Source organism: Harpia harpyja, chromosome Z (assembly GCF_026419915.1).
Source record: "Harpia harpyja isolate bHarHar1 chromosome Z, bHarHar1 primary haplotype, whole genome shotgun sequence".
Lineage (NCBI taxonomy): Eukaryota > Metazoa > Chordata > Aves > Accipitriformes > Accipitridae > Harpia > Harpia harpyja.
This window is the reverse complement of record NC_068969.1, coordinates 89,684,999-89,701,534: the sequence shown is the minus strand read 5'-3', so window position 1 is coordinate 89,701,534 and position 16,536 is coordinate 89,684,999. Positions and strand designations below refer to the sequence as shown.

Genomic DNA, 16,536 nt, shown 5'->3' with positions numbered 1-16,536 from the left:
AGACAGCATCATAAGAAGTCTAGTGACAGCAAAATCCTCAAAGCTTTTCCTGACATGGGTCAGACCTTAACAAGTGACTGCCAATCCTCATGGCCACCTGCTACTGTGGGGACAATACTCCCCACTCCCAATTACAGACACCTCCTAAATGCTTACAGCAGGTGTTTAAATGAAACACTGTTTTTAGAAAATATAATGTATTTGCCCCAGTTTTCAATTCCATATAACAGGTATAATGAAGAAAAAGCATTGTGGCCATGTTCTCCACACTCATAACTGGACAACCAGAGAAACCAGGAGTACTAAAGTGTTCAGAATGTCTTAATTATGAAAAGATGCATTTCCCAGTTTAACATTTAATGTAAGTGGAAGGAACTGCGTATGCAGATCAGTTAGCTACTGAATGCGTAAGCATCATGAAGTTCCCTCTTAATGTTGGGTAACCTTGCTCTTTTCCTTACCCCCACACAAACTAATTGCAGAGACATTTGGTGGCTACCCTTATATTGTTATCATCCTGGAGAGCAAAGACAGCTTTGACCATTCAATTTGTCAGGGGGGTGCATGTGTGTTTAATAACAAACAGGGTTACCAGTAATTAAAAAATGGGGTTGAGATCCATCATTTTTATTCCAGCAATAGAGAAGACTTACAAAAATTGATTAGCAGAGTTTAAAGATGTCCTCAACTGCCAAGTACTGGGTAACAAAATCACAATAAAAGCAAGTTGGGTGTACACTGTTTTTATAAAATGTATTCTGTGTTATTATCTGCACTGGCACAGTGATGTTTATCTAGAGATACTTTTTTTGGGTTGTTTTGGTTTCTCTTCTTTCTCTCTGCTCTCTGAATCACTTACAGGGCTCCAAAATGGCTATAAATAGACATGTTTATGCACCTTTTCTCTGTAAGAAGTAGATCTGAAAACTCACAGGTCCAAGCATGACAAATATGAAGTTTGTAAATTTGTGTAAACAAGTAGTACCAAACAGATTATTTGCATGCAGCCTCTTTAAACATAAAAACTTAGATAATTTATTTCTTTTATTGGAAGTTTAATCACTGCACTGTACAAACAGGCACAGTAGTTAATTTCTAACAACAACCGATCAAATGGTAAGGAACGCCTCAAAGGACCCAGCCACCTGAGAACTCAGCTTCCATTTCCACTCATGATCCTCTGACACAAAGGGAGGCTTACAGATATAAATGAGTGTGACTACAGTCCACTTTATTGAAATCCATAGAACCAAACTGCTAGTATCAATATGTCAGGAATCCAATCTGTTATGGGCTTAATGGTCTACCAAGAAAGCTTCTGAGTTATTTAAATAGCACAAATAGCCTTATGCTATCTGAAATTCTGAATCTAATTTTGATGCAGTTGGTATCTTAGGGTCCTTCTAATTGATAATGAGCAATGGAATAAAATCAGGAAAACGAGCTAAGTTAAAATGACACTGTTGCAACAGAACCATGTGCTGTAAAGATGGAGGCAACAAACAAGTACATCTGCTAGAAGACAAATGTTCCTAAATATTTTATAAGAAGCCCTCCTTTTCTTTAATAGCCTGGGTGCTTCAGGCTCAAGCTGCTTATCTACACAGACACATTCCATTTTCTGGCACATCCCAAGCCCCCATGCTCCTATCTCCTCTCTTCCTCCAGGTACCATTTCCACAACCTTTCTCCACAGACCTGCCCCATGAGACCCTTGCTTTATCTGCTGTGCCCAGGGATGCCCAGGATGGGCAAGCACAGACCTGCTCACGGCACTGCTGCTCTCACCGAGTCACACATGGCTGGCTCAGCCTACCTATTTGGTGCACCGTGGGAGGGAAGAGGCAACAGGATGAAACAGAGCCCACCCCCCTCAACTGAACAGACACAAAAAGCATGCCCTTCAGCCATTTGTCTTCCTGATTTCTGTTCCCCCCAACTCAGTATTAGCATTACACTTTTTGGATGGCTAAAGAACAGTCATTGGGATTAAAGGAGTAAAAGACGAAAGGAGGGGAAAGGCTAGACAGCATTTTCCTTGCATTTCCTGCATTTCCCAGATTGCATGCCACCTCACCCTTGGTAAGGCTCCCATGCAGTATGACAATGTTGCTGGACAGTGTTATCATCTACTTTGTATTATGCCTGTATAAATCCAGCAGAACTCCAATACTCCAACTGTGGTTTGTTTGCTTGTTTGTTTTTAAATTAGTTCATCTGGATGTCTACTCATGTATATGAGAACGAAATGTATCCCTCTCCTCTTAAGTTTTACTGTGCAGTCTCCCACTTTAGTGATTTATTTGTACTTACTGACTGAAAAAGAAAACACTTATCTAAAAAATAAACCTATAATCTTCATTAAATCAATATTAGCTGTTAATGCATTTTGTGGATTGCTTATTTATATTCAATACAAACATATTTTTATATAAGCATTGGTGTTGACAAATACATATTTAGGCGTACTTTCAGCAACACTTGTAATAGCACAAAGACAGAGCAAAGACTTTACTCACCAAGCCATCCTGATCCAGAATTGGGTATACACATGTCTGTTTCAGCACTGGGCAATACAAATCCAACTACAAAAACTTCGACCCCATCAGCCATTAAGGCCATTCCCAAAACAAAGAAGAGGGCCCACTGGAAACGACCATGGCCGCATTCTTGTATTATCAGTTCGTACTGCTGTGCTAGCTCTTCTTCATCAGCTTTCCTCTCTGTTTCCAGTTCATGACGATCCTTATATTCATCACGCATAGGCTGACCTAAGGCCACCATGCCATCCTTGCCCTGCCCCATATTAGGGATTCCCTGATACTCCCCTTCATAAATTTCATCATCTTCATCATGCCCTTCAGTTGCTTCACTTGATCCTTCATCATCATTAGCTTCTACACCATAATTTCCTCCTTGGACATAGTAATCATCATCATCTTCCTCATCCTGGAATCGGTTGTAGGACCTCTGTGTGTAGCCATCCTGAGCTCTGTCAACAGCTTTATTCACTTTTTTCACTGCTTGCTTCTTCACTTCTTTGGCAATATCTTTTGCCCCTTTCATTAATGAAGTCCTGTCTTTGTATGTTTCTTCCATCTTGTATCAAAGAAAGATTGCCGTTATGCTGCAGAGGGACCTGCTAAATACCGTTTAGACTATCTGTTGTGCGTTGGACATCAGTAGAAAAAGCCCAAGTACATGTGAAGCTGTAATATTCAACCTGCAAAATATGAGAGAAAAAAGTTTATACTTTGCTCCTTCTTAGTTGCTTGTTCACACTGATATGGTACCACACCACTCTTCATTTAAGCACTGGACACCACAGTTGAGGGTTTCAAATATACAAAACTGGATTTTCTCCAGAGATGCAAATATGCCAGGTTACAAAGAAAATGCTCTGAAGAGAAATCTAATATCTCTACTGATTTTTAAAATGAAATTTATTACACTCTAGTCTTTTAATGGATACCAGATTTTATTCTGAAAGAAAACAAGCAGTTTCGTGTACCATACATCATATATACTCTGTCTGCAGTGTCCTTCCCTATTTGAACTCCCAGCTATGTAATAAAAGGCTATAAATATTAGCTTTTCTCTCATGAGTTACCGTGAAATATCTGTCCTCTGTCCAGCCTCCCACCTACACAGATCTTGTAGGGAGTTGATATTCCTTAGATCTGTACCAGTCGCTCAAAGCTGACTGAACTAGGCCAATGCATTCACAGGTCATTCACACTGAGTCTTAGCAATATGTAGTCCCACCCTAAAACAACATCAGCACGGGGACCTGGGTGGATGGAAATGGTGGCACTTTCACACTTTGGAGATTTCCAATATCTAAATCATGGACAGAAACATCCCTCTCTCCCCTGTCCATAGTGACAGTAGAGGCAGCCTGGAGCAACTGTATACTATCAGCTAATTAAGACCAGAGTGTGTTAGTTAGACATGACCTCACACCAATCTAGCTGCTTCAAAGCACCCAGACATTTTGTCTCAGTCCTCCTCCCTGCTCCCCTGCTGTATCTTTCTATCTCTTCCTTTATGCAGCCCCAGGATCACAAATACAGACACAATAAGTCAAGAGCAGCTTGCTTATTTGACTGAAGACTAACCATTCCCTTCTTTTCTGTGTGGTTTTCAGGCATATCAGCAATGCAGTTTGCTCATCACACATCTGCATGATCAGTAGGGATAGTAGAAAGAAATGGCAAGTGCATGCAAGCACAGGGAGGCAAGAAATGCAGGATCCTTCTTTGGCAACAGTCCACAGTTAGAACAGCTGAAATCAATTACAAAACTGCACCATAACTCGTGTGTCTAAACATAAAGCAGGGGTGAATCTGGGCACTGCAACCAGGCTGCAGAAGCCTCACATCTGGGAGAAAGCAGGCTAAAATTTCTGTAGCAGTGCTTCTGAGAAAACATCACCTGCTTCCAGCCTGGGAAAAAGGTTATTTTTAACCATGATCATTTTAATGATCTATTTTCCAGCATAACCTCAGAAAAAGCTGCAGTAGCACAACTAAGGAGGCAGTGAGATGTAATGCAGGAGTAAGAATAAATGGCTGGAAATTCCTGAAGCAAATCCTATTCCCCTTGCTAAAGTAGTGTGAACTGCCCCCCCACCCCCCCAAGCTCCATGGGAGAAGACCAGGGTAGTACTTTAAGAAATTGTCCTTTACTCATTCAGTTGTAAACACTGTCCCCAGAAGTATATTCCAGACATCAATTTTAAGACTGATAGTGTTTTGAAGGATAGAAAGAATTACAGACTGCATTAGATAAACTAAGGACATGATGTACTTCTGATAAAAGAAAACCAACCCTAAAATCACACAGACATGCAGCTAATACGACTTAAGAAGCTAAAAGATATTTCCCTATTTTTTTTTTATAATGACTATAGAAATTCTTCTATAGTGGAAAATGTCTTTATTTTTAGTCCCTTCCTCTAGATTAATTTCATACACTCTGAATGTTTCTCAAAGAAATCAGATGTGATGGCACTATTCAATGCAAACTGAAGCATTTACTGGAAGAAAAATGCAGGCTTAAAAAAGCCAGGATGTAATATTTATGACTGAAAAATGTAGCCTGATTTTAGGTACATGATTATCCTTCTAAGTAGGTCATCCTAGTGAATCTTTTATGCTAAGGCAGTTTCTCTAATTACAGCTTTTCAGTTCTTGAGGCGCTCCTTAGAAGTTATTCTTTGTGTACCGAATTAGGCATGTGGTCCTTACTGTTACCTGTGTGTGACTACAGTATCTATTAGCTGTTATTGAACATGTAAAACATAAAAACATTCACTGGGTCTGCTGTAGCCTTCTACAAATACTTTCAAAAACTCCATGAACTCCTAACAGGTACTCTTCTGAGCGTTAATAATTACAAAGCGTTCCTAGATTTTGACCATTTTAGATTATTTTAGAGTGTTCATGTACACTGCTTAACCTAAACTCTGTATTCCTCCAGTCCTTAGATTACTACTTTTTTTCATTTCCAGCAAGTACAGACTTCTTTTAAGGATTTTTGGTTGTCAAATTCCATTTTAATGTAGGGTATGTCTATGAAGGGAAGACAGCAGGAGTTTAGGAATACTGAATGAACATAAAGTCTAAATGCCAATACCAGCAAAACTATGCTTTGCACTCCTATAGTACACCTACCTCATGAGTTCAGCAGACTCTAAAAACACAAATTTGCAAAAGCAACTGAGCTTACTTACGCTGTAGTTTTTGATAGACCAGGCATGTCAATAAGGAATTACACCTGTTCAAACTTATTAACAGCATAACTCTGCCAGCAAAAACCTGCACATAGACCAAGTCAAATTTCTGTCTGGGCAGACAGAAAGATGTACTGAGTATGAAATCAGAAATTTCTCTTTATCTTGCCCAAGTTTCCAAGCAGCACACCGAATTTGAACACTGTTCTTTTGAACAGATTTGCTATCTCAATGAACTGAGATCCCTGCCTTAAGGGTGATAAGTACAAAGAGGAATTATTTACAGCCCATGCATGATAGCTCCCCACCCTTTTAATTATGTTGGACTGGTTGATTACAAGCAAGTAACTGGAAAGTCTGAAAGAGTGAGGATTAATGTCTATGGGAGTAGCATAAAGCAGTGAAAGCACGCATGAGAGTCTAGCCATATACTCTTGTTTGTACCAACTGTTTACCCAACAAGCCTGCTCACTTTCACTAAATTAAAGACCACATTCTTATTCAATTCCTTCAATTAAAAAAAAAAATCCCAGGAAAATAGTGATTTCACCTGAAATAAAAATATTTCGAGAAATACCCACAAAATTTTTTTCCAAAACACTCAGAAGATGCATGCACAAAAAAATAAAACTATTTGTTTGCTTTAATGTTTATTCTTTTCTATTCTATTATATTCACAAATTTCAGTATAGTTACTACTTTGTACCTATTGTGCTACATCTGAAATAAAGGTCAGAAATTACAAACTAAATCAGTGAGATCCCAAGAAGGTGTAAATCTATAGATGCCAAAAAACCCATTCCCACAAAGACTTACATCTTTGCTTAACATAAGCCGTGAGAAGACTCACTGAAGACTAACAACACATGATATGAACTATATACATATCTTCAGACAATGAATTTTTCAGAATAGACCTCGCAGTCACACTCAAATGGAGCTATGGCATTTCAGATACACTTGGGGACCTAGTATAACAACTTACCTGCTTTCCTTTTGAATCTGTAATTACTTTCACCGAAAAAGGAAATACTAAAAAACATTTCTTATTTATGTTGGTGTCTTTTTAAATGCACATTTTACCCAACATTTTGATTCTGGTTTGATTTCTGTTTTTCTACCTTTGTTTTTCATTATCAATGACCTTTGCATGGATACAAGTGTTTCATTTCTTCTGTGTTTATCATTGCTCCAAGTTGTCTTCATGTGAAGGTATAATCTTCTGTTAGATCATAATTACTTCCAATTATACTACTGTGATGTGTCAGATGTTTATATTTCCAGGTGAAATACAAGCATCTGAACTATGTAAACTTACAAACAGAAGATGTTTTTTTCTTGCATGTGCTCTCAGTTATAAAAAAGGGGTAAGTAAAAATAGAAAAGTGTTATGTATTGCTGTGTCATGACAAAGAACAATGATATTCAAATTTTACTAAAGTTCTCCAACAATTTTTACATAGTACAGTTCAAATAACACAAAGGATGCAATCCTACAAGTCACCACAGACCTGAGCCATATGCAGAGGTACAACCCAACCTTGAATTTAGTGGGATACATGCAAACTTCTTCCCCAACTCTTCATGAGCAAAACTGTTATAGAAGAGCTGTTCTTTTATTGTTCCAGGGTAGTACTTGCTTCAGTATACCCTGATAAAGAATAGATACTTCAATAAAAGGTTATTTATTTATAGAGGTATTTATTTATTTATTTGTAATAAATAAGAGCTGGCACCAAAGCTGGTGAGAATGGGGTTCTTTCAGGTAATGTTAGCAGATTAAAAGATAAACTTCTATAGTCTAAGCAAATTTTCTTTCTCTCATGTCAAGAGTCCCACACCCAGGCTGCAGCTCTTCTGTCTTGGGCTGCAGTTGCCAAAGTCATATAAATCACTGTAAAGCTGCAGTGCCACCAACAGTGGCAGTCCCTAACCCTCTCCCAGTTCAGATGGCATTCTCACCACTTCTCCTGTACCAGCAGTTTTCACTATTAATGCTTAGTGCAGCCACAAAACACGTACGCAAGATGAGCCTGGGACCTCATTAATCTAGTACACATCAAAGATCCTGAGCTCAGCAGAGATGGGAGTTTCATGGTACAGTGCAATCTCTCCCTTCCCATTTTATTCCTTTCCTTTCTCATTAAACCAGCAGAGAACTGTTTCTGTCTCTGCACTATATGCTCTACCTGCCCAGCTTCTCTTAAATTATTTAACTAATTTACCAAATTAGAATAAAACCAGAGGATTTGCTTTTAACTTGCTTTTGCTTGAAATTTGATGACCTTTATCAGAAAGAAAAAAAAAAAAGGACATTTTTGCCTGAAAGGATGTTCATTTTTTCTGTGTATATCAGCCATTAACATGAAATACAATCTTTAACTGCCTCTTAAGACCTTAAAGTATCACCAAACCCAAATAACTCTTCTAATTCTTTTCTCACAGTGCTTTTGATCACAGGCTTAATTCTTCCTCACATACAGCTGGATATATAAGCACAGAAACAGGATCTGCAAAAGCTCTGCTTAAAGCAGTACAAACCCCAAAAGCTAATTGTACAATGAAATCAGACCACATGCATATGTAAGACCAAATATGAAAAACTGACCAGTGAAAATCAGGAAATCTTAACGGAATCATCTGTGATAAAAATTCAATAATATTGTAAAAAACGAATTCTCCTTTAACCAAGGGAGCCAGAGTAGGAAATGATAGCTGCAAAGTTAGGAGGTGGGCCATTCTTCACTTTATAGTTGCACTACATTACTCCTCCCCACATTATTTCTATGTTCTAAATATCTTTCAAAGAATATCCTGAAGGAGGATGCCACAATGCTGATAAGTTTTATGAGCACCACAATCCTTTTAAACAGTGGCATAGACATGTCTAATTCAGCTGGCCATCATTAAATACATTCAGGCTTCAAAACCCCTCTGATCCACGGTTCCACCTAAGGTCACAATCTAGACTGAGGATTCATCTATGGTCCATCCTCTCTTATTAAGCTCTTTTCATGCTTTCTTTTGACCTACAAAATAGCTTTATTACTGACAGCAAAGGAAGATGCTATCTACTCTGTGGTTGTAATACTTACCAACACATCTAAATCCTTAGAAGTAGATTCAGCTTAATGCGCCCTCCCAACAGTAGGGCTAGACAGTGCTACAAAACTGATACAGTCATATCTATTAATTAAATTATAGCAGCAAAACTGTAAAGACTCTACAGTGGAGTGATCCTTTCCTTTGAATTTTTCTTAATCAAAAGCTTACTTTTCTAGGAAATGGTGATTGAACAAAAAGTAAGGCATACTTTGAAATTTCTTGTTATCTTTTACACAGTAAACTAATAACAGAGAATAGCACATACAAAGAAAATAAATTTACTAATAAGTTTTTTAAAATCTAATGCTATTTACTTACTTTGCCTTATTGTACTTAAATACTGGAGTTTTAATTGCTTTTGTTGGTTTTGCAATCAGTCTGATCACTCTCTGGCTACTTGAAGATGCTCTTTGTTGAATATTACATGGCAAACACTGAAAAATTCATTCTCATTAAAGGCAAGGCAGGACCGTTGGAATGCTCTTCCAACACTGTGGTTTTAATTTGAACACTGTTTCATGCTTCCTGTGGACCTCTTAAATGAGCATTTCCAGGATTTGTGTTGAGTGGTGGTTACTAAAATGCATCAACTTGTTCAATAAGTATTGACAAGAATCAAGCAAGGAGAAATTTCAGCCAGACTGGATGACCTAAACTAAGTCTCTTAAATGAAAGTTAATGAGATTGCATACTGTGCCCACACTACCTGCAATGACTACCCAAATCTTGGGGAAGCTGAAATGTCATTATTTTCAAAACTTTCATTTTAAGCAAACATATTTAAACACATTTCTGCACTTCTCAGATTGTTACAGTAAAAGAAAATTGTATTTCCCACTGGAGCCAAGACCTATCCCCCTTCTCATAGGTACTTCTCTTGAAAATTCACTTTCCTCATCGGGGTATGTGCATCCAATATGTTTTGTACTTTTCAGTTGTCAGAATCACAGTGAAAAATGTCACCTTCTATTTCAATAATGGGGGAATAGCACAAAGCAGGTGGACAAGCAAGTTTTCATTGCTGAACGCTGTCAATCAAAAAAAAAACCAAACCACCAACCAGCACTTGCTTTCTTATATCTGCCATGATCATGTTTGCTGCTGCACAGAAAGCAGATGAGTCTTGTCTGAAAGTAAAGGCCCACCAGCTGTGAAGAATGGCTCAAGGTTGAAAGAAGACAGAAAAATAATTCCCCTCACAATGGAGAAGACAGGTAGAAAACCTGGGGATATATGTCCAGAAAAATGTATTTTAGAAGTGCTAAGACTGAAGTGAAGTTCTAAGAACAATAGCCGAGGTGTCCTACCCTGGAAGAAAAATAATGAAATAATGCATTGTAGAAAGTCTCCAGGGAATAAAATCTGCACATGCAACAGGACGAGCCTCAACTACTCAAGTAGCCATTTCTGCAATTACTCTGCACGAACCTGTGATACGCAGGTACTATGAAACAGCAACTGTACAAATACTAGACCGACAGATGCCACAGAACAGTGCTGGAGCTTAGTGAAAACACAGGAACGTTGAATGGCATCTTGTAGGGCAAGCTGTATTACAATCTGAAATTAAGCGCCTTTCCTTTCTTCCTAGAATGAAACAGGCAAGCGTTCTTTACATTTCAGGAGGAAATACAGGGTCACGGTTTCAACTCCTACTGGGAAAAACTTTCTGAAAAGAATCGTCTTTCTGTGCTGCCAGCTTTCTGCTGGGGCACATCATCCCTGCGCCTGCAGAATTAGAGTCCCAAGACTCTTCTCAGTTCTGAGCTAATACGGTCTGCCAGCTCCCTCCTTCTCTGCTGCTGTTTTTTATTGGCCTCCTCATGGGGAATCAGCTGTTGCAGCCAATAAACCTTGGTAAGAGAATAGTGGGGTGGTTTCTTGGCATAATGTTAAAATATACTTTAACACCCTATTTTTTAACCCACACTGCCTTCCAGGCATTTTGCTATTCACTCAAAGCACGTATTCTTTCTTTTTTATCTTTAACACTTGTTACTTTTTATTGTTTGTAACAGGATATGAAAAGTTGGAAAACAAAACTCTTTTTTAGAATTCCATAGTTCTTATTTCCTAAATATTTGATTTTGTTTCATTTTCAGCATGGCAACAGCTGAACTTGCTACTTCAATTTTAGTTCTCTGTTTCACAAGCTCGACATCAGACTGATGCTACTTCTGAGAATCCCAAGCACTCATGTTAACCTGTACCTCCTTCAGTGGAAGAGGTTTTCATTGTCTCTCCTGAGCAAAAAAAGTGACAAACTATATATATTGCTTTCTGTGACTGAAAGCCTTTTTACTCATTGGCATTCAGCCAGCATCCTTGCCAAAATATCTTGTGAAAATAGATAAATAATAAAAAAAAGAATGACATTCTGAGCTTTTCTGGTGAGGGACTGCTTCAGCTGTGGGAATCTGAGAAGAAATTGAACATTCATCAATTTGACCAAAATAGGAAGGGGGGAAAAGGAACAATTCCAGGTGTATAGTAAAATGAAGTGAGCCTGGGGCGAAAACATGAAATACATCAGGAGTCTAGCTAAAAAAAAAAAAATGTATATATGTATAGATATTTATATCTCTATTAATATATACCTATAATTAATAAATATTAATATATTATGTATACATATGCATACATATAGTGAAATACTTCACTATAAATAAACCATTACGGGATGGGAAGAATTCACAAGTTCAATCAAAAAAAAAAACTCGTGCTTAGTGGCTGTATTGGGTTTGCATGGCAAGATTTTGGTAGCAGGGGCACTGAAGGGGTGGCTTCTGTGAGAAGCTGCCAGAAGCTTCCCCCATGTCTGACAGAGCCAATGCCAGCCGGCTCCGAGATGGATCCGCTGCCAGCCAAGGCTGAGCCCATCAGCAACGGTGGTAGCGCCTCTGGGATAATGTATTTAAGAAGTGGAAAAAAACTGCACAACTGCAGCTGGACAGAAGAGTGAGGATATGTGAGAGAAACAGCCCTGCAGACACCCAGGTCAGTGAAGAAGGAGGGGGAGGAGGTGCTCCAGGCGCCGGAGCAGAGATTCCCCTGCAGCCCGTGGGGAAGACCACGGTGAGGCAGGCTGTCCCCCTGCAGCCCACGGAGGTCCATGGTGGAGCAGATATCCACCTGCAGCCTGTGGAGGACCCCACGCTGGAGCAGGTTTTCTGGCAGGACTTGTGACCCCGTGGAGGACCCACATTGGAGCAGTTTGTGCCTGAAGGACTGCACCCTGTGGGATGGACCCACCTTGGAGAAGTTTGTGGAGAACTGACTCCTATGAGGGGGACTCCAAGGCGGAGCAGGGGAAGAGTGAGGAGTCCTTCCCCCCAGGGAGGAAGGAGCGGCAGAGACAAGGTGTGGTGAACTGACCACAACCCCCATTTCCCCGTCCCCCTGTGCTGCTGGTGGGGAGGAGGTAGAGAAAACTGGGAGTGGAGTTGAGCCCAGGAAGAAGTCAGGGGTAGGGGGAAGGTGTTTTTAAGATTTAGTGTTTACTTCTCATTACCCTACTCTGATTTGAATGGTAATGAATTAAATTAATTTCCCTGAGTCGAGTCTGTTTTGCCCGTGACAGTAATTGGTGAGTGATCTTGGTGTCCTTATCTTGACCCATGAGCCTTTCATTATATTTTCTCTCCCCTGTCCAGCTGAGGAGGAGAGTGATAGAGCGGCTTTAGTGGGCACCTGGTGTCCAGCCAGGGTCAACTCACCACAGTGGCATAGACTGGTTTGTTTGGCTTTTGTTATCCCACTAGTGCAAGAAAGCAATGAAGGAAATGAACAAACAAAGCATTCTCTGATAACTACATTAATATAGAAGTGTATTATTGCTGTATCTCATTAAGCTGGGTACACCAGAATGCAAATTTAAGATGGGGAATGTATTCCCTGAACTAAATCAATATTTACATAGGTTAGACTTAAGTCAAAGCAATAAGTCTGCAGAAATGGACCTGAGGGTCTCGGTGAATAACAGGCTGAACACACACCTGCAGAGCGCCCTTTCTGCCATGACAGATGGGTCTTGTCCTGGGGTGCATGAGCAGGAGTGCTGCCCACTGGCTGAAGGGAGTTTTCCCCTCTAACTATGTAGCTACACCTAGACTACCACGTCTTATTTCATGCCCCTCACCACCACCACAATCTAAAAAAGACAACGACAAACTGGAGAGGGAGAGAATCACTGGCTTGGTTAGAGGCCTGGGGTGCATGATGTACAAGCAGAGGGAGCTGTGTTTGCTCAACCTCCGGAGGAGAAGGCTTAAGCTGGAATCTAATCACCATCTTCCACCATCTAATGAGGATTATAAAGACAATGGGGTCAGGCGCTTTTCAGAGGTAAAGAACAAAAAGGAAAGAGGAAACAGGTGCAAGCTGCAGCAAGGGAAATGCCAGCCAGTTCTAAGGCTTCTAAATTCTTCATGGTGAGGCTGGAATGGTTGCACAGAGGAGCCCTGGATTCCCCAGTCTTGGAGGTGTGCAAAACTCAACGGGACAAGACTCTGAGCTACCTAAGTCCAGGTTTGAGACTAGATGACCTCCAGAGGTCCTTGACAACCTAAATTATTCTATCATTCTAATACATATTTTTAAAAAAAATTCAATTGTCCTGTGTTAAATTAAGAGCTCTTTTGTATAAATGAAAATTAAGTGTCAAGTTCTGAATATGACAGTGTACAAGTATATCTTTCACATAATAACTGAAAAGGTTCAGAATCCATTCTGGAAAACTAAAGAGAGAGTAAAGGACACCTCAGCGTACTCTGGAGGATGGGTGGCCTATACATACCCAAAGGTCACAAAGCCTAAGTGGTTAGCTAAAACTCGTTAAACAACCATTGCCCATATGAGAAAAGTAAAACAGTCTTCTGTTTTCATACAAATTTGATCTTGGAGAAGCATTTTGCAAACATGCCAGATCTGAACAGTAGTTAAATGTGGATCAGGTATTTGTCACACCCTTGTCACGTGCCATAAAAATGCCAGTATTTTTATGATTTTGCTCTAGTTCAGAAGGTCTGATCTCTAGTGATTTTGAAACCTCCAAAAAGGCACTTTGGTGAATGTGCCTGCTATTCTTGCTCTGTTTTGAAAAGCAAAACCAGATGGCATATAGCCTTTATGTTTCTTGTTGCAAATGAATTAAGATATACAGGAAATATATAACAAATGCTTTAGACTTTAAATGTTAAAAAGCACAAGAATTTGCTTTTAGATGAGTGCCTTAGATAAACGTCACAGGCAGGGTATTTAATAATTTTCTCTTTCCTGCTTTGAAATAGTGACAATTGAAGCACAGAAAAGTTAGGTCACTTGCCAAACTTGACATGGGCATGTATCAAAATATGTCTTAAAATTAGTATTTGTTAATTTCAGCACACTGCTCTTTGAATTGTAGTTCATTTCTTCCTTGTGTTTTTCCATAAACTTGCTACCTCTGAGAGAAAACAACTCAAAAAAACCCAAACTCCAAACAGAAAGCTGCCTAACTACAGGAGTAAAAGCTGTACATGTCAGGTACAGAACATTACGCAGAATAAGGCAATAACAGAGCTGGTTAAGTGTACTCGCACATAAGAAGTAACAATGTATTTCACAGTCTGTGACATGCAAATTCATCAATATGGGAACTCAACTATAATCAAGAATGACCGGAAGAACATTCATAGAGTTGTAATAAAAAAAGTGTGATAATATGCAGATAACAGGTACTTGGCAAAATGTATGTTCAGTGCTTTCAAAATATAAACAGTAAAACAAATTTCCTGCATATTTCAGTAGGAATTATATTTAAAAGATCTATATAGTTTTACTTTATTTTTAATTCTGAAATAATTAAAAGTTGATGATCTGTTTTAAAACATCTTGGCATCTCATATAAAAGAGGAAGGAGGCTAATGAAAAGATAACCGTATTTTAAAAGGAGCCTGCAAACCTGAATTCTCAAACATTTTTGTACAAGTACAACCAAGACTGCTACGTTCCTTCTTTCAAACAAAGTGATTTGGTTTTACATCTACCTTAGTTTTTCTCTGTTATTCTTAAAGAACAGGGTACTTTCTAAATAAATTGACTGAAAAAACTGTACTGTGTACACTCCAGATGACGTACACCAATCTTTTCTATTCATCCTGTTCCTTTAGGATTTTCCTAGCACTGTTTTCTGCACTGTGCCAGATGTAGTGTTTTTACCGGAAGCCTGTGATCACAGTAATGTATCCCTCTGCTTCAGACATACCTTGGCCGTTAAAGATTATGGAACATGATATCCAAATAGAGTGCTAGTTCTCTGCATTAAAAAAAGTGATTCTGCATACTCATAAAGCCTTACCTCTCCTTGGGGGAAAATTCAACAGTTTCAGGTGGAAATTACTTTTTTCACAATTAAGGCTGACTCATTGTCTTCCAGGCCTTAACTGGGTAAGAAAGGAAATCGTAAGTGCTCTAACCTCCCCAAATATAAATGCTGCTGCTAAAAATCCAATTACATTTTTTTTAAGGCTGCACTGACTTGTAATTGTACAAATTGTTTACATAATTTTATTCCGCACTGGAAAACAAAGATTTCTTAAAGATTCCCATAAACTCAGATTTTAGCCATATTCAATCTGCGTCATCTGCTGACAACATGTTTAATTAGGTCCCTTCAGTTTGTTAACTTGAATTGTGCTATTATTGCAAGTTGCACAGTGCACACGTGTCTTAGCACATGCAGTTTTTCAGCAAGTGTGAGAAAACTTCAGCCCCAACGTAAATAAATCCAAGTGGCTGCAGGTGCGTGGTTTCCATTAAATCACAAATTTGATATTGTAGATTTAATAACATAGGTGAGAAGGGAGCACAAAAGAGACTAAAATAATGGACTGATGAACAGAGTCTGTGCTGAAAATGCAGCAGTCCCTAGCTTTTCAGATTCTGTGACTTAGACCTCTGACAAAATGGGATTTATCCATATCTTGGAGTGCATTACGCAAACTGAGCACTAACTCACTGTGGCTTTCTTCCCTTGGGTAGAATATGTAGAGGTGGCTAGCACAACTGAACAAACACAGTGCTCTGTTATTGAAAGCACAGAATAGGCAACAAAATGAAGACAGAAGAGCTGGTGAACATTTTTTTCAATTTCAGTAAGCTTCCTGCAGCTTATTTTGAAAACAACCTACTTGCCAACTTGAAAAAATGTTCTCTTCCCTCTGTTTGACTCCACACAGCAACAAGGTGTGGTGAGCTGAAACATCTCAGAAATAAGTTCTGCCATATGAAACCATTTCTATTTTATTTTAGAACAGAATGTCATGACAGCCTTTTTGCTCTGTAAGTGCTTTATGGACATGGACAATTCTTCAATTCACTGAGATCCTCAGTCTTCCTGCTTATTCTTAGTCTAATTCTTAGTCTGGTTCTCAAATCACTTGACACCCAACACTGAAGTTGACCGTCTTCCTGCAGTTCCCTACTTTGAAATTGTTTTAATTCCTTCTTCTCTGGGAGAGTTTTAATTGACTGTCAGGTCCCCAGGTACCTCAGTAGGCCTTAATCACCCTGCCCAGCCTCACCTGGGACCCCTCCCAGGCACTCACATCCTCTGCCGTGGACTCAGGCTTCCTTTAAGCTCAAACCTGGGCACCCCATCTCTGCCTGAGCTACACCATAGGGTACCTGTCTCCTATCCCCTGCTGTTCTTGAATCTC

General features: G+C 39.3%; 1 protein-coding gene across 1 annotated transcript in view; it reads right to left on the bottom strand.

Annotated features, from left to right (window-relative positions):
- SV2C (synaptic vesicle glycoprotein 2C) overlaps positions 1-16,536 on the bottom strand; it is a 117,617-nt gene that overhangs the window by 85,601 nt on the left and 15,480 nt on the right. The window contains exon 2 of the mRNA XM_052778380.1: positions 2,520-3,223. Coding sequence (XP_052634340.1) covers positions 2,520-3,099 — 580 coding nt within the window. The 5' untranslated portion in view covers positions 3,100-3,223. The remainder of the gene's footprint in view (positions 1-2,519; positions 3,224-16,536) is intronic.